The following is an 18,887-nucleotide window of genomic DNA, read 5'->3' on the forward strand; positions in this document are numbered from 1 at the left end:
GCGGGGCTGATGAGAAAAGCAGATGGGACCATAACTCACAGGCAACTTCAACTGCTCCATGTTATTCTAAAACATTTAACGTGGAAGGATGCAAATGTGATGAATCGCTAGTCTCCTTTGGTCTCATTTTACTTGCTGGGTTTTTAGGTCAAACGTTTCAGTGTGTAGGACTTGGATGAAGTTGCTGATTACTGCAAACAATTGGGAACAAGGGCCAGATGCAAGCACTTAGGACAGTGCTGGAAGCCCAGGGCTGTATAGCATGGTCCTTCCCATAGGAAGTAGAGTTTTTTGATAATGAATTACCCTGCCTAACACCATACCATGGAGGTAGATCAGCTTTTGCTGAAGCTTAGGTACATGTATGCAGACACCTCGTGTCCTGCCTTGCTTCCTTCACATATGCACTAGGTGAAAAACAGGTGGATGCATAGTATCTATACATCAGATTTGTATTTTTTGCATGAGATGCAACACATGTAGTATTTACAACTTATGTCAGGATTTCAGAATTTGCAGATCAAGATTTTTACATTTCCATTCCAACAATTGCAATCTCTCCCTTGATCACCCTACACTCACACTATGCAGATGGAGCACGTGAATGAGTTAATACCTTGGGTCTCTTGCAGGAGTGCAGGCTGTGTCTTTGTTGAAATGATCCAGGGCCTGCCAACGTTTGCAGGAACTTCTAGTGCTCCTGAACAGCTGGAGAAGATCTGGTCGGTGAGTAAAATACATCCTGAAATGGGAAAGAAAGGAATCTGTTGTTCCAGCTCTGTACTTGATTGTGAAGTCTGGAGCATAGGTCCTGTGAATAGCAGAAATAATTTGGTTCGGTCTGCCAAGTTCATAGCAGACTTCGTAACCCATTTTATATTTGGCAACTTTCTTACAGACACAGGAGTAAATCAAATGACTTTCCTTTGATGTTTGTCATCTCATCAAAAATTTAAAGCCAATTAAAATGACATCAAATTGAAGTAGGCATAAAAGGTGTGCAGGTACTGCAAATTCTATTCCTTCTCATTAATTCATTTACTTATTGTAGGATACAGCACACTATAATCTCACAAAGAAGCTCTAATACTTCTAGTAAGCTACCTTGGAAAATGGCAAGGCCCAGGGTTTTTTTGCAGGTCCTTCTTATATTGACTTGGAACATTTTCTATCAACCAGATTATGGTGCGGCCCTAGAGACTGCTTTGGCATAATGAAAAGCGTGAAAGATACTTAACAAAGGTAGCAGTGAATAAGAGCAGAGAGATTTAAAAGCCTCTTAAGATGACTTTTCTGCAGACGAAACAAAACCACATTGCTACGCCCTCAGTGGTTATTGGCAAAACTGAGATAGTTCCTGGCACTGGTGGATTCTGTATGATCCTGTGTGCTCGCTGCTGACCCCGCTACTGGCTTTCCAGAAAGGTCAACCCAGAGATTTCCACTAGGTTTTGCCATAGGTATCTGCCCTTTCACATCTCCCAGGGATTAACTCTTCTGCACAGGCAGTTTTTCAACGATGGGATATCAAAGCAGAAAGTACAGAAGACTTAAAGTTGGGAAGTGGTGAAAGAAGATTTTATAGCCTCCAGTTTATTGAAATCAAACTTTAACTTCTTAATTCCTTCATCCAGAAGCACACCTCTCAGGTTGGGTTTTCCTCTCTGCTTCTAGCTAGAATTTGTTAAAAAGACTTACAAGCAAGTCTAGTTATTAGACTTCAGTTCACTCAAATAAACGCTGAATTTCTCTTTCATAGAAAGTGAATAGAGAGAGTTATTAAGGAAAAAAAAAAATCCATACTTGGCCAATTAACACAGTTCAAAATCAGGGCAGGATTCAGTTTTGCAGTGTGAATGAAGGCTACCCTTCCACATATGGCTGAAATCTCTGGATACATTTCCTGTGGTTTTACAGTTGGAGGGTTATAGCCCTATCGTCATTTCTCTGGTATTAGAACTGATACCGTGATTAATAGGATTTGTGCTATAGAAGGCAAAAACTTATTTAAAAATCATGAGGAAGCTTTAAGAGCCATGAAATAATTAGTGCCTTTCACAGTAGGTTTTATGTTATTATATAGCCTGGAATGAGGGTCTATGTTAGCCAAGATTTCAAAGCTCCTTAGAGGCTTTCGATGCCTAGCTTGAGATATTTGGCATAGTCGGAGGTTCAGAATGGGGATTCCTACTGGTTTTTAATAGTCAGCTCCTTTCATGTACTAATAATAGAGGCATCAGGCACTGGTTTAGAGACCATTTGCATTTGTGTGCATGACTCTATGTCATTCAGAGTGCTTATCTCCATGCCAGATTGTTGTTTAAAACACCATATAGACATACAGCTGAAAAATCTCCATGCTGTGAAATATGTTCATCCTGTCAAACCATCGGACAGTCTGACTGTGAATTCATCAACATTTCTTCTAGAGGCAAATACCACCCTAAGTGGTGTCCATCCTCCTCTCTGTTCCTGGCTTTGTTATCCCTCACTTAGAGGAGCTTCTATCACAGCTTGCAGCCTAAGTTGCCACTGAAAGTATCAGTGGGTGCCAACACCACTGGGCAGTCCCCAGTGCAGTGCTGGCACAGGAGGACACCTCCAGCAGCGAAAGTAGCTGAACAGTGTGACCCCTGGGCTGGTGAACATATGCATGAATGGCACCTGGCAGTGAAGCTGCATACGCCTTCACTGAAGTTCCCAGGAGTGACAACATTAAGTCTCAGCAGGAACCCTTCCGTTGTAACATTAAGTGCTAAAATGTGAATGTCATTTATGTGCAGAGGTAGATCCAGTACCACTTAAGGCAGTGCAAATCTGTGCTGGGTCACAGTAAAGGCCATAGTCTCTCTCCATTGAGACCAAGTCATCCAGCTCCGCACCAATGCAGGGTACAATATACTGAGGCTAATGCTCTTCTCACTCTCTTTTTTTGTTTTGCACAGATATTAGGGGTCCCAACTGAAGACACCTGGCCAGGACTTTCCAAGCTCCCCAAGTATAAGCCAGGTAGGATTTAACTCACAAGAATATGGAGCTTTTTGGTCAGATCCACTGACCACTTATTAATTTTTGGATCATTAATTCATATGAGGAAAAAGACAGTTACTAAATCCCTTAAACTACTTGACAGCAGTGTTGTTTTAAGACAGTGCCCTAAGATACAGGCAAAAGTACATGCATGGCAAAGCTGCCTCACTGAGATACATGTTAGGCTGATGGAAGACTTCATTGTCCCAAGTGCTCTAGTTAGTCCCCAGTCCTCAGTGCAAAGGACCAATGTCTCCTGTTTTACACTGGAAAAGCTGACAGGTACCAGGGGACACAATTTATCTGAACTCTTCTTATTTTTATGGAAATTAGTTTGGGGGCCCTAAGCCTCGGTTTTAAAGGTCACTGTCCCCGATTTTGATGTGGGCAAGGTGAGAAATCTGTGTGATTTATAAAGCTGGCTTCTTTTATTTCCACATGGGCTGGTAGAGAAGTCTGTGTCCTGGACTTCAAAGGGCCAGTTGTCTCTTATTTTGATGTGGGCAGGTTGAGAAGTATGCTTTGAAAAGCTAGCTCAGTCACTCTCCCTCTCCCTCTCTCTCTCTCCCCCTTTCTGTCTTTCTCTCTCTTTTTGTTTAATGTTTTCTCTTGGGAAAATATATTCAAGTGTCAGTGAGGGGGAAATGATGAGCACTGATTCTCAGCCTCTCAGCAGGATCATTCTCTAAGAGAAATATAAAAGTGAAATATTAAAAACCCTAGAATGTGAAATCCACCCATCTGCAGTCTAGCCATTCTCTCTCTCTTGTACCCTAAGAGAGTATGGGGGGATTCTGTCTCTCTGGAGGGGAAAAAAAGAGAGCAGGGGGAAGAGGAGGAGGGAGAAGACGTGCTTTGAGCAAGAGGTTTACAGGTTTAGTAGAGCATAGTAACATCTTTTCAAAGAAGTGGGTGTTGCTGTGTGACCCAGTCCAAGATGCCCCTCCTTTGATTTTGGTGCATGAACACTAAACAGCCCCCATTTTCACATGGTAGCCATGACTGGCTGAACAATAACCTGGTCTCACAGTCAAAAAGGCTGGAATCCTTCACACAATTAGCTGAGACACATTAATCAAACCAGCGTGAAATGGGAATGTGTCGCTGTCCACAGCAAGTTTAATTTGGATAGGGAGTGAGCACAGAGTAGACAGCTGGAGGAAGCACTTTCTTCTTTAACTTGCTGAAAGCTTGGTTGGGTACTCTACATGTTTTGAAGAGAAGAAAGACACACTCATGTGGATGACAAACCAATGACAATTTTTTGACAGCAGTCATCTCTGCATACAATGCCCAAAACTCTCCTGATACTGAGGGATACTTGAAAAGTGGGAGCACAAATGATAAACTAATGAAGAAATTAGTAGAATCAACACCGAATATCTGGATGCCCAGAATTGTCCTGGACAATAATTCCTCCTAGCACTGTTTTGCCTGAGCAGCAGCACTGTCCTCTGCCGCTGCGGAGGATGCCAGTGACAGGGCTGGGAGGAGAAGACACGCACCTAGGCACCAGGGAAATAGCTCCAGTCAGTATATCAAACCTGAACTGCTTTCAGACTAGATAGAATGCTTTGTTAATGGACTACAGTGGGCCAGAAGCGCCCTGTGCCGTGATGCCATGATGCTGGTGGCATTCGTGGCTAGAGCAGACAGAAATGCAGGAGACAGTGCAGAAGAGGATGCCCTCCTGTGGAAGCATCCCTCCGTGCTGGCAAGAACATGGAAAAGGGGTGCTGAACCAGTGCTTGAGACAATACCTCTGCCAACTGGAGAGCCAGCATCCTTTCCCTTCCTCAAAGCCTGCTGAAGGAGCTCCGAGATGCTCCAGCTACACAGTGGAGCCAACCACATGGCTCAAACCTGGGATGTAGAAACCAGCCCACTTAGAATAACGCTGTGCATATGTGGTTAGATTATGCTCTAGTCATGAACTAAACCAAGTCAGTTTTTGATGAGGCTGCCAGTAAAAAGGCAAATCAGTCTCTTTGTTTAAAGCTATTTGCTTTAAACATGCCCTGAATACTTCCCCCCTCTTCCCCGAGGCACAAGTGTTGCTGTCCCCCCGGGGATCAGTCACCAAGTGGAAGCTCTGGAGCTGCCTGAGGAAACCTTCCCTCTTGAGGTTCTTCCCAGCCCAGTGGAGTGAATCCCAGTGCCTGGGACAGTTCAGATAAGCAAACAAACTTCGGAAGCTTCCCCAGATCTGATGGCTTGAATGCTTTTAGCTAGTCCTATTGATGTTTGCAGTGAGCACAGGCAGCAAACAAACAAACAGGTTCCTGCCTGAGGCAAAGCACGAACACGCGCAAAACAAAGCTCTGAGGTGTGATCCTATTCTCATTGAAGTTGATGGCAAAACTCCCACTGGATTCAGCAGTGTAGGCTCAACCCCAGACTGAGGTTGTTACTGGAAGGGTTCCTGAGCTAGGTGGATTAGTAGGAATCTTTGAAATGAAAGCTGGAAACTTTTAGATGTTTTCCTGTCACTACTGTGGGCTTGAGCACATCCTGCTGCAAACCCTGAAGAGGAGACAGAGAGTGTGAGAGTCAGGCACACATAGGGCAGCTGCAGGAAGAGTGGCTACCCTAGCTCCTCTATGGAAAATTGTCAGGGAAAGAACTGTGCAAGACAATCCTTGTCCACCAGTGCCCGTGCCCTCTAGCTCAGAGAAATTCAGAAATGCTCCCCATGCCCATTGCCTGAAGTTTGATGAAATCTCAGCCCGTGCCCAAACCCAGGAGAGCAGGGAGGCAGGCGAGAAACTCCTTGGTCAGCCCTGTAGCTTCTGATCTCCTGCCCTCTGTCCTGTGGAGATCTGGGATAGTGAGTTACACACAGACGTGGAGCCTCAAAGCAAGACATTCCCCCAGCCCTGGCTTCAGAACTGGCTCCTCCAGAGTGTGCAGGGCTGGGAGAGCTCCAGCCCCATGTCCCAGTGCACTCACTGGCCCTCTCCCCAGTTCTCTGTTCTTAGGAGCCCAGCCCGTAGCGACAAGGCTTTGCCTGGTGTTTGTTCATTTGTTCAGTTCCCCTCATTTTGCTTTCCCTGAAAGAGGCAGTTGTAGCTCTGTTAACACTATTTTTGAAAGCTCTCATGCTGTGTGAGCTCAAATCCTTGCATTAATCTACTGCTGTGTTCATTTCACTGCACTGAAAAGCAGGGAGTTTAAATCCCCTCTAAACACCATTGGTGACACCAGAAGGCCAGTGTTTTGATCCAGCCCCATTAATAGTTACAAGTTTGAATCTAGACAGCAGGGGTCAAGGGCAGGAAAGGATTAAGAATCACAGCCCATGACATTAAGCTAGTGCTTTTGCGAAACTGGGAATACTGGAGCACCCAATGCATCATTTTATGCTTCATTTTTCTGACATTTGGATTGCAAAGAGGGGGAGCAGTGCTTATTTGTTTATAATGCAGTGAGCTTGCTGTGAGCTGTAACTTGCTGTGAGCGAGCTTTGCTCCTCCATTTATCACAGACTGACTATAAAGTTTCCTATGCCAGGTATAGTATTGCTTCCCTTTGCAGACTCATGGTGCTCACTTGGCTTTTTCAGGTACACCAATAGTTTTCGTATTAATCCTCGTTTTTCAGATGTCTGCAAGCTTTGCTATGCTGAGTGAGAAAAGCTTTCCATAGTCAACTCTTTCTCCTGATAACATTTTTACTATCTCCTGCTTTTCCAAAATGCCACCGGCAGATGGAGGCAACAAGCAGCAGGCAGTGAAACACAAACAACTGGCATTTTTGAAAATGCAGATGAAGTCTGAACTCTGAATGCTGCTTTTTTATTTTTTTTTTTTAATCTCGCTTTTTTATGCTGATGCTTCATTTAATAAATTGGACGGTTGGAAACTGAATTCTAAAATAATGAAATTCTTATTGCCATTATAAACTGCATACGGCTTTGATCCCGAAGGGAAAAGCTGTGCTGCAACTAAGGCACAGTATATGCTGGCCAAACTGAAGGGAAACTCCCTATCTGCCTGGCACTGGGCACAGCCTGCACTTTACAGCCTGCCACATGGGCAGAGCTCATCCTGTCCTGCAGCCACACAGATTTCACTTAATGAGAGAAATTTTCTCTTCGAGCCTGCAACCTCACCACCTTCATCCAACAGTACTAGGCATCTCTCTCTTCATCAATTAGGAAAGTTTAACTTTTGTCCTCTGGCTTGCTTGCCTCATTATCAGTTCATTAGCCACTTCCACCTGGGTTTTCATATAGGGAGGTATTTCCTCATTAGCACACACTGCACTGCATACTGATAGAAAATAACAAACCCAAGCACTACCTTTCAGATCTACTCATACTGTTAAAAAAAGCCAATCATCCCTACAGGATCCCATCATTTTGTGTGTATCATCACTGTAAGATGATTAAATCAGTAGTTCATCCACTTTTTTGAGTGGTATCTCTCACCTTTAAGGAATAGCTGTTTACACTGTTTTACAGTTTTTGATTGGTCTTAATCTTTACAGTAGGAAAAACATTTACTGCTCTGCTCTTACCCTGCTCAACACAATGGGGACCTCAGAATTCTCTGCGGTTTTATCTATACGGGGTCAGTCAGGAGATTAATCTGAACTGATTTAAAGTGGATTAGTTAACTGCATTAAATCTTGAGTAGAGACATGGTGTTTTCTTACCCATATCTTCCAGTTATAATCAAAGCTCTGTCTACTCTAAGTGGCAAGTTTGGCTGTCCTCACTCAAGCAGAATTCTGTACTGAGAGATTTGTTTGGACTGGGACAGCAGTAGTTGGCTTACTGACTCTTTTACTACCCCTTGTAGACAATTATTAAATTAAATTATAGTTAAGAATCTTGCTCAAGACATAGCAATTTGAGTATTCCTCCCAGTTCCCAGCAAGTGAGCTGGTATTACTATCTGTAAGGTAAGGAAAGTCCAGTTTCCTCTTTGTTTCACGCAAGCAAAATGATGTTCCAGTTAGATTTCACTGAGACATTTTGCCCTGCCATTAGCAACTGAACTTGCATTTTTTAATTTCTATATTAAACTCCTTGAAGAATATTAAAATTAAAAGATTTCAGTAACAATATTTAAGTAATTTTGACACTTTTGTTAAATATTAAAGGGATTTGATATATTGCCATGAAAAGTTTCCAGTGAATCAAAACTTTCTGGCAGAGTGTTGCAGCATCTGAAAGTTTTAGGCCAGTTCAGTGAAGAGGCAAAACCTGCCCCCTGCCCTCCCCCAGAATCCAAACCATTATTTTAACTCTGTTTTCTTCTCTTTTTCCTGGAAACTTTACATCTCTACTCGATACAGACAATTTATTTCAACACTTTTATTACAGTTGAGGGGGAAAGGAGAAGGAAGGAAAACCTTGAGAATATGTTAATAGCAATCCAAGAGGAGCATTCTGCCAGAGTTAATCTCAATGATTGACCAGGGTAGAGGCTACTAAAGATATATATATCTTCTATATAATGGTGATAATTCCAGAGCTCTGGCACCTAAGCAGTCATGAATCCTACCCCAGATTATATTGCCATTTACTGCTTTACAAATTACCTTACTATTTGGGTGTAAGAGAATGCTTCAGCTGTGACCTGTTACTTACACTGTGATAGACAGGTTTAACAACCTGCTTGCCTGGCTTAATGGTGAAAGATTGCTGCTGCAAAGGTTAAGTGCTGAAAGTTCAGCCATTTGCACTTTTTCAAATTGTCTGTGCATCAAGTCAGACACAGAGTGACACAGCCCCAGGGCCTGCTGCTCTGGAAATGGCTGCACAGGTTGAAGGCAAAGGGACCTCCTGCTTCATCTGCAGCTGGACACTTCTGTCCCTGAACAGCGTGGCTGAGCTGAGCAGCATGGTGTGCTCCCTGGCACAAAGAAGGGCAGATGCCATAGGACTTTGCAGGATAAGGCCCAACCAAACTTAGAGGCCATTATAGGCCAGTTAATGTTATGGCTTTTCTGATGCAAGAAAATGTCTTCATTAATCAGCTGCAAGGGGAATCTTCCACATGTAAGCCATTTATTCATAGCTAAGCTTGAGAAAATTCATGTGTTGTAAGAAAACATTTGAAGAATGTGTTTCTCCACATATTCCGTACTGTTTAGTCTTGAAGAATGGCAACAACAACACAGCTTCCCAAAGCTGCAAACTCTGCAATGTTCCAGTCTGGTAGAGATGCTTGAATCAATAAGTACAAAGCATGCATGAAAATGGTTAACATGATGAATGATGAACTTAGTGAGGAACTGACAGCAAGAGCAGTGGGCAAAAACAGAGTGGGATCCAAGTGCCTTTGTTTTGTCCACAGTCCTTCTGCCACGTCCATGCAGAAAAGCCCCACGTGCCCATATGGGAATACATGAGCCTCAGTAGCCCTTGTGAGTAATAGCTGGGGATGCAGACCTGCAAACCTCTTTCTGCTTCCTCACTGTTAAGGCCTTATTGAAGTCAAAGCAAAGACTCTCACTGTAACAGATGGAGGCCCAAAGCCTGTATTTACGATGCATGAAAGGAAAGGGTTGCAGAATTGGAACAGTCTTATTAACATCAGTGCTGGTACTCAAATCCTATAGGAATAATGTATATTTATAAATATTAAGATGACAGGTTCTATATGGTCCTTTGAAATTCTGAGCACGTGTTTTTGTAAGGGCTCAAAGAATGAGTTTTGGCTTGCTTTTTGTTTCATCATGTGATTGCATATTACACTTTCTAGAACTCGTTGCTTCCAGGAGACCTCAGAGACTTGGAGTGATCTTTGACAGGTAAGCTACCTGTAACGGCAATGTCAAAATGGCCTCTGGGTTTATTTGTTTCTTTATGCAATTATTTAGCTTGAAATGAGCTCTTTTGGCAAGCTGAGGAAGAGCAGGGTAGCTCTGTAGTAAAAAGTAAATCTAACATCAGCTATGCAACTGGTTTTGAGAGATGGCAGTAGAGGTAGGCACAAAGTGGGGCTATTATGCTATGAGGAAGAGAGATTGTTCTCAGATAAGCAGCAATTCGAGGATATTATGTGCAGCTTTTTGCGGGGCACAATTTGATTCAGAAGGTCCTGCTTTCCCAGGCCCTCTTGCCCAGACGAAAGACAGACTTTGCACAGTCTCAATTTTCATTTCTAGAAACATGCTGTAGGAACATTGCTCAACAGTGGTAAGAAAGACATACCAGAGCAGCATTTACACAAGACAATGAAACAATCCTCTGATTAGTTAGGAGAGGAAAATTCACATTCTTCAGTAGCCAAAATCTACAAGACTAGGGCCTTGATTACATACCTCAGCTTGAACAGGCACTCCACACCACCAAACACTCCTGAGCCTGTAAAGGAAATGAGCATTTTTCAAGCATTTATAATGTGCATGCAAACACAAGCATACATGCATGCATACATATACATATATATATATATATATACATGTGTGAAATAAATGTATCAGCAGGCAAAGTGCCTAACAACTCAGAGAGTCATTAATGTAGCACTCCCCATACTGATTCTGACAGGTCTCTCACACACAACAAGCTTCATAGATGCATAGAAAAGGATAGATAGGATCTGTCCTCAGGACTCAGGTCAAGAATCAACCGTTCTTTGTGGATGTAGCCACATTTTTCATCATTGCTGTTCATTATCTGTTCAGCTCATCACTTTGGATTTACCACTGCTCAAAGGAAATATGCTGTCCTTTAGAGCTGTGTTTCCCAGACTGTTCTGAGTTGCTGAACAAACTTGCTGAAGTTTTCAGCAAACACAGGTTGCCGGGATGCCAGCCACTGTCACACACATCTTCGGAAAGACACAAAGCTCAGTACATCCCAACCCCTGATAACATACGTCCTAGTACAGAAGAGACCCTCTCTCAGTCTGAACAAAGAAATAACTGTGTTCCTTGAAACTCTGCTATACTACACTTCTGCTTTTTGGCTGCAGTCTCTTGACAGGCTCCCTCACTGCTGCATGCTGACGAGCCATGGCAGAGCTCTGGCTGCATGTGGGCTGGCCCCAGACCTATAAGGCAGCCCAAGGCCATGTTAGCACGCTTGGCTCTTGAGAAGGAAAGAGCAGCTTCACACGGAATGCTCAGCCATGACTCTCTATGGCCAATTAAGAAATCAAAGGGGAGATGTGTGCAGAGCTTGCTTGTCATCAGGAAGCCTGAGCGGTGTGGGAGGCTGCCATAGTGGCAGCTTGCAGCAGCTGGGTTATGGGGCAGTAGGGGCTCGGATAAGATCCCACCATATCCTGGGTAGCATGGATCTAGTAAGCACCTCTGGATGCTTCAGCTCCCCGTCTGTCCCTGCACCCCTGACTGCACAAACTTAAACTGTTTTGCAGGAGGTGAGAATTCAGCCCTTAAGTACCATGGTGAGGCTGGATACCTTTTACAAATGCTTCTTAGACATTTTATACCCTCTGAACAAAATTGCTGCCGTGTCAAATGGAAAGAGGAGGGGTGGGGGATACTGGCCGTGGTCTCATGGGGATGGGGCACTGGGGGCAGAGGGATGAAGCCCAGCAGAGTGGGCTCCAGGGGCCTCCTGGTGCTGAAACATAATCAGAGCAAACAAAAAAAGTAAAAGCTGTAAAACAAAATGACTGTTTTTATTTGTTTGCTTGTTGGTTTGTTTTCTCTCCTCCACTTCCTTGTCCCCAGCTGCATGCTCCTCTAGGAAGCAGCTGCTTGGCTTTGGCATCTGCTGGGCTTGGAGCATGTGTGTTGCATCTAATTTTATCTCTCACCCTGGAAAGTAGACTCATCTCCCTGAATCCCTAACACATTTTACAACCAGATACATGACTGGTGCTAGGGTAGGAGATGGGGAATAGGTATTTACTCTAGTTTTTCAGTTTTGACCTCCGATCTGCTCAGTGGACCACTCAGGTAATTCTGTGTACTTGCACTTCTCCCTGTAAATTGTTAACACTGACCTCCAACTTTCCAGTTATGCCATGTAAGATGCAATTCACCCACCAGCATTTTCCCTTTTACTCACAAACTGCTTTAAAAAATAACAATTAATTTTCAAAACTCCCCTGAAAAGATAAGCCTGAACTGAGATCCTGGATATATTCCTCAACATAACCAAGCTCACATGGCAAAGTAAATGTCCTAGGAAGCCATGTATCTGTGGTGAGCTTATCCAGCTTCCATGGATCACTATCTCTGCCTCAAGCTCTGAGAAGGGCTGGATCTAATTTTGTTCCGGCCTTCTAGCCTGTGCTCATCTCCTGGACTACTTTTCCCATCTGTTTTGCTAGGCTGAGCAGGATGCCAGCTGCAGAGGACTTGGCCTCCAGAATGCTCACAGCTTTCCCTCCAGGGCGAATCTCTGCACAAGATGCCCTTCTTCATGGCTTCTTCAGCCCTCTCCCTCCTCAGCTCTATCAAGTACCTGCTGGTAAGCTGATCCTTGATTTCACCTCACCAACAAAGACCTACTTCAAATATCCATTCACTTCAGTTTCTTCAGTACTTTGTACCTGGACATCTTGTTTCTTCCTGCCCTCCCTCCCCACTCCTGTATGCTGCAAAAGTTTACATCCCAGTGCAAATTCCACAGCTTGTTTTTCCATTTTCTTCCACTCCACCACAGAGTTAAAACAGAAGTAGACCTGGATGGGATATGCCCATTCTGCACTTTCAAAGCTGAGGTCTGTGTGCTTTGATGGGCTGTTTCTCCCCCATTCTATAGCCCTAGGGGCCCTGAGCTTTTCCTCAGGCTGGCTCAAGCTGTGTATTCACTGTAACTGGCATGCTGGTCCTTCCCAATGTCCTGAATTCGCAGCTGCTCAGCATGATGTGCTAGCCCCAGTTCCCTTGGTCTGCTCCTCCTGCATCCCTTTGATGTTTGGAAGCAACAGCTGTTCCTCATACCCTGTCACACCAGTTCTCCCTCAGTTTTACCTGACTTATTTTCTTTTCCCCTTTCTGCCTTTTCTTAAGCACGCAGTTGCATATACACATCACACGCATCTGCCTTTCCTGCCCTCAGCTGATGATAAATACATATAGGGTCCCACAAGTTATAGGTTCTGTTTCTCAGTGGGAAGAGCTCCCTTCTGCTGGGAGGCAGGCCAGCGAGCCCTTGCATTCTCTGTTGTCTCCCAGGCACCAGCTATGCTGGTTTGTTTTCTGGTATTTTTCTTTTAAAGATAGGGGCAATTAAGAAGAAACCTTCTAAGACTGTGTTGTCAAGCTATTTGAAAACTTAATTTCTGGCTTCTGTGACATATCCCAAGTGAAGGAGCAGCCAGCCAGCATCTCTCCCAAACTGCCGCCCTTCTGAAGGTGCTGTGTGTGCGTGAGCAGGAGTGAGAGACATCTGCATTCCTTTTCTGTTCACCCAGCCACAGAGCACAAATCTACTTTGACACTTTTAGAAAAATGAAAAGATGGAATCTCACAGGAGCCTGCCTGTGCCGGGGGGTGGGGGGGGGGAGGAGGGGAGCACGCACAGCAGGAGGGAAGTTGACTTTTCTTTATACATATAGGGTTTTTTCCATGCAGAGTTTAAATTATGCCTGATAAAAGGAGTTTCGTGGATGTTTCAGTTCTTTCAAACCCTCCTGGCTTCCTCCCAATTAAATGAGGTTTGTCAAAGCCACAGGGCTCTGCTGCTGCCGGAGAGGCGGACAAGCACTTCCCGCAGTGACATCTCCAATCCCCAAGGGAGAAGATGAAAGTGTCAGTGCCACGAGAGAGAGAGAGTGTGGAAAAAAACAGGTACAGAGACAGACAGTGTGAGAGTAAGGGAGAAAGTGAGGAGAAATAGAAGGAATGAGAAAACAGATTGGCATAATGTGTCAGTCGCTCAGACACATTTACAGAGATTCATTTCACCTGGGTTTCTACACAATCCCATATTTATTATCTCCATAATACAGCAAGAAATACCTTTGGGACAGGCGACTGCATGGCAATAACTTATCAACCAACATACTGTGGGTAGAATCAAAGTGCACAGGGCAGAAACCAGAGCAGTATGGTCATGCAAGACCATATTCATGAGTGACTCATTAAGCCTGTAAAAATTAGGCAATTCTGAATAATTTCCCATGTAGCTATCCCTACTGCCATAAGACATTTGTTCTCTTGTGTCATTTTAGTATCGCACTACTTCAGAATTTAACTGTATCATTTTAAAATTCTGGTTGCTATGATAACACAGTGCAGGTTTTAAATATATTCTGTTCCTACTTTGTTCTGAAGGATGCTGGCTATTAGTTCCCATCCTCTGAAGGAGAAAGTTAAAGCAGAAGGGCAAAGAGTGAGTTGGAGATGAAAGGTGAAAGGAGAAAGAGGTTGATCCAAGGTGTGTGAGAGTAAGCAGGAAACAACATCTGAAAAAAATAACGTTCCCATAAGAAATTATTTTCTATTGTTATGAAGTAATTGTAGACATAACTGTCCTTTTTGTAAGTTGCTATGACAAGCTGGAAGCCAGAGGATATTTTTCAAAGGTCAGTTCCTGGGAAAAAATAATTGGAGAAATGAGAGTTTCAAAGAACCCCTATGAATAGCATCTTTCTCATTACTGAGGAGAATGTGAACGACCAGACCCTGGCTGCTGCCCTTGGAATGGGCAGGAGAGCAGGGGGCTCTGTGCTTCCTGGACAGCTCATAGAGTGGGGAACAAGTTGCTGTTGCTTATGCTCATTTGGATGCAAAGTGCTAAGAAAAAAAGAAGAGTAACTCATGCTGCAAGAAAAGATTTTGTCCTCTGAGAGCATTTAGTGTCCTTTTTCTGGCCTAAGCCAATCCTGAGACAATTATCAGTGGAGTGTAGCCCTATACTACAGTATCTCTGATAAAACTTCAGCCTAACCTTTGCCACCTGCTAAAGCAGAATGTTTTCTGACCAATTGTGATCTGTTCCAATAACTACTGGAAGAAAGATGAGATTCTTGAATCAAGAAAGCATGAACTGTGCTCTCAACCCAGCGTCAGTCCTGAAGTGCAAAACGCTTCCTGAGAAGGTATTTTACTCCGTTGTCAAGTCAGATGCAATAACAATTTCAGTCTAATATTCTTAGTCATAACCTTGGTTTATTTCCATCTGTTTTGGCCACAAATGCTTTAAAGCAGGCTAGTAGGCAGGGAGGGTGAACAGTGGAGTTTGGAGTTAGCACCGGGGAGTTGCCAGCAAAACGTATTGTGAAAAGAGCTCCAGCCATGAAACTGCAGATCAAACTAGGCTTGCTCCTTTTGGTTACAGGTGGGCTCCCCGAAGCAATTCAAGATCAGTGTGCCAGGTGATGATAACACTTTCCTGTTTGTCCTAAAACTTCCCCATATTTATGCCTTCAGAGACAAGGAGGGGGAGATAGTTTTGATTTTGACAGAGAACTGTTATTTTAATGTTTGCTGCATCTAAACTTACACAAAGCAAGTTTAGGCATGGGGATGTTAAGGCTGCAAGCACGGCCTACCAAAAATCCCATTTCCACTGGGATCAGCTAACTCTGGTAGTTGTTAACACAGGGCATGTATAAAGAAGAGCTGGCTTTCACAGACAGCTTGTTTGGGTTGGCTGCCTTCCCTGTGTTCTACATAGCTAAAAGGTTTTTACACTCACTTATGTGTGCTTTGCCACCTCTGTATACAGAAAATGGACATCCTTCACTGAAAATCAGATACAGACACCTAGAAATTGACGTTTCCACCAAGTATATGAATCCAGTTTATAGTGTGTCTATGAGGGAATAAACCAAAGCTGGTGATGAGTAGCAACTCAGCTGTCACTGCTGAATGAGAAGCAGTCTTTTTCTGTGAGCTGATAAAGCCAATCTTCACTTAATTCAGGCAAAACATTCTTCAGCTCTTGTGGCCAGATCTCCACAGTAGTGGCTTGTGAAAATACTGACAGGACTCTGAGGTTTTATGCTATGTCATTAAGTCACCATCCTCAGAAAGAGACACTACAACCTCATAGATGTTTCCAGGAAGCAGCATGCCAAGGGCTCGAGTCCCTGGGCATATTGTCCTGCTTAAGAGCTTCCTTGGGCATTGGCCCAGAGCAGCCGCAATGCTTGCAGGTTTAGGAGCACAAGGCAATGGAAAGGACAAGAAAGACGATTTCCTTTGCTCACTCCCCAGCTTATTCTCTTGCAAAAGGATAACTGGCACCAAGTTTGGCCCACATGACTTGGGGAAACAAAGTCCTACAGACATGGATCAAATGCTCTAGCTCCCATTGATCTCTAGCCAGAGAATCTCTATAAAGGTCCTATTGTTCAGAGAGATGAACTGCTCTGGGAGGGAGCACTGCTAATACCTTTCACAGAGGCAGATGCTATTGTATCAGAGGTTGGCAGACATTTTTCTGTTATTTGTCTAATTGCAAAGTTATATGTAAGGTTTCTTTAACTTTCACTTTCCTTTTAATGCTCTTAAATGCAAATATGAGAAGATTTAGTTGTTATGTTGTCAAAGACATGCAGTCTGGAAGTTCCATGTACTTATTTCCCATCCTCAGGTGCACTTCTGCCTTCAGCCAGTTACCAGTAGAAAAGAGCAAATGGGGATGCAGTGATCAGATTTCTAAGGCACAAAAGTTAAAGCTAAGTTTGAGATTGTGACAGCAAGCAGCCATGAGCCTAGGAACTCAATTAGCCTGAAAGACAACTATCTCATTATCTTTCCTAAAATGATATAAATACATAAGAATATAAAAATTTAAAATAAACTCTCTCTCTATTGACTGTCTAGATGACTGAATTTCACTGCTCAATTTCTTTAAACACCCACTTTAGTATTTATTTATTCTAAGCGTGAAGCAGCTACGATAATTAGACTGTCAGATTTGGTAAGTTAATGAGGAGTCACTGGAGTGGAAGGTTTTGCATTTGTGAGATTGCTGAAGGAGAGAAGCTCCGTGCCTTTGCTCTATCTCTTTTTTCTTTTTCTTTTTTTTCCTCTTCTGCTGGGTGGGAAGGAGAGAGCTTGGCAGCGCATAGATCCATTTGAATCCTTTTGATTAGTGGATTGCATTCCCACCACTGTTCTACCAAATAATATTTTGCTGGTTGCTCCAAGAAAAAGAAAAAGAAAAAAGAAAAGAAACCATAGATGAGATTTCTAGAGAAGGGAGCCTAGATTAAAGAAATCCTTTTCCAAAAAAATCAGGAGGAAAGAAGATGTGAAAAATAGGATCCTGAATTAGTTTGCAGGAGAGTATTAGGAAGGTAGCTCAGTGTAAGAAAAGGACTATTTTGCAGCTTTCTCCTTAACCTGTTTTTTTTGTTTGTTTGTTTGTTTTGTTTTGTTTTCCACAGAACAATCAGTGCTCTCAGTTCCAGCAGTGAGACTGCAACCTGAAATCTGTGACCTGTTTACTTCTTATCATAAAGGACATCTCTCAGAAGGTTCAAGCAAGTTTTGGTAGAAAGCAGAAGTGACTGGCTACTTCTTGGATAAGCACGTAGTTGCCACTATGAAAGCTGCTGCCATCATTCTCTAGCATATGAATTTTTTTATGCATTGAAGGTGGGAAAACAACCAATACCCACAACTGGACCACCACATCCCAGGCTGAGGACAAAATGGCAAATCTTCTCACATTCAGAGAGAAGAGGTCAGCAAGCCAGTGGCCCCCAGTGCACAATGCACACTGGTATCGTGGGAGGTCTGGGTTTGTTTTATCATGTTCTCAAATCTCAGACTTTTCCTCTGATGCCTCCCCAGTCAAAATATGGTTTCATTTCCACATTGCTTAAACTGACCAAATTGCTTTGTTTGCCTTTGTCTATGTCTATTGAATTCACATTTTATAGCTTACTTGTTATGATTTAACACACAATGGAATTTGTTCACTGAAGTACCAGAAATGACAAAGAGCTATACCCGGGGGGGAAAGAGCAATGTTGCAATGGATGTTATGGCAATGTGTATTCTTCCATTGGAGTGATGAAACCATAGCTCCACCTTTCTTGGGTTCATCCCGTGTCATAACATCCTGGCACAACAAGCCACTGATCAGCAAACTGGAGTTTGTCATTGGAGTCTTTTTTCTCTCAGAACTTCATACAATGTTGTGGCTTAAAGCAGACGTTTGGGTGCTTCTGATGTGATTTGGTTACTCTGCCACACCTTATACTTTGATTTCATCTATATCACTGTATCAGCACAATGTTGGACTAATGTCACAAAATTGATCTGCCTAATTTTGTGATAAAAGATGCTTCCTGTGCATGTGCCAGAACCTGAGCTGAGCTAGGAAAAATCCCTCAGATTTGTAACATTCATGGTTTTAATTGATGTGTACTTTAGTATGAGTCACTTTAAAACATTATGTCTTTGTTGCCCATCTCTTCTTACGTTTTAATAAAAAATATTTAAAAATAAAAGAAGTTCTGTTATTTATGTACATTAACTATATCATATATTTCATATGCACCCAAGGCAATTTCTCTTCACTCAGTGCAGCTCAGGCAAAGTTGGACACCCAGGATTTAAAACGTTGTTCCAGCACCAAAATTTATCTCCTTTTTATTACAGAAAACATCTATTAACAAAAGGTCACTTAACATCACTGAAAGAAATTACAGGAAAATACCCTTCTCATTATATGCTGTCTCTTTGCTTATTTTGTGCATTTGCTAGCAGCAAGTGTCCAGTCAGTGTCACCAGCTGAGTCTGTGCTTGCAGGGCAGACATGGAAGCTGTCTTGAGGCCAAATTAACTTGACTTACTGTCTACAATTTAGCTGTGATATCAGGACAAATCTCAGCTATACTCCTGTGCTTCTAAATGCATGTAGATGGTGTTTACTGCTGTGAGGTCAGGTCCCAGCACCCAGTGCCTGGTCTTACAACCTTTGCTCAACCCCATCTGTCCTCGTCATGTGGACAACAGCAGAC

General features: G+C 43.1%; 1 protein-coding gene across 1 annotated transcript in view; it reads left to right on the top strand.

Moving 5' to 3' along the window:
* CDK15 (cyclin dependent kinase 15) overlaps positions 1-18,366 on the top strand; it is a 34,682-nt gene extending 16,316 nt beyond the window's left edge. Inside the window, exons 9-13 of the mRNA XM_010713462.3 lie at positions 633-726; positions 2,946-3,009; positions 9,744-9,792; positions 12,288-12,427; positions 17,304-18,366. Coding sequence (XP_010711764.1) covers positions 633-726; positions 2,946-3,009; positions 9,744-9,792; positions 12,288-12,427; positions 17,304-17,413 — 457 coding nt within the window. The 3' untranslated portion in view covers positions 17,414-18,366. The remainder of the gene's footprint in view (positions 1-632; positions 727-2,945; positions 3,010-9,743; positions 9,793-12,287; positions 12,428-17,303) is intronic.
* The last annotated feature ends 521 nt before the right edge of the window (positions 18,367-18,887 follow it).

Source organism: Meleagris gallopavo, chromosome 7 (genome assembly GCF_000146605.3).
Source record: "Meleagris gallopavo isolate NT-WF06-2002-E0010 breed Aviagen turkey brand Nicholas breeding stock chromosome 7, Turkey_5.1, whole genome shotgun sequence".
Taxonomy (NCBI): Eukaryota; Metazoa; Chordata; class Aves; order Galliformes; family Phasianidae; genus Meleagris; species Meleagris gallopavo.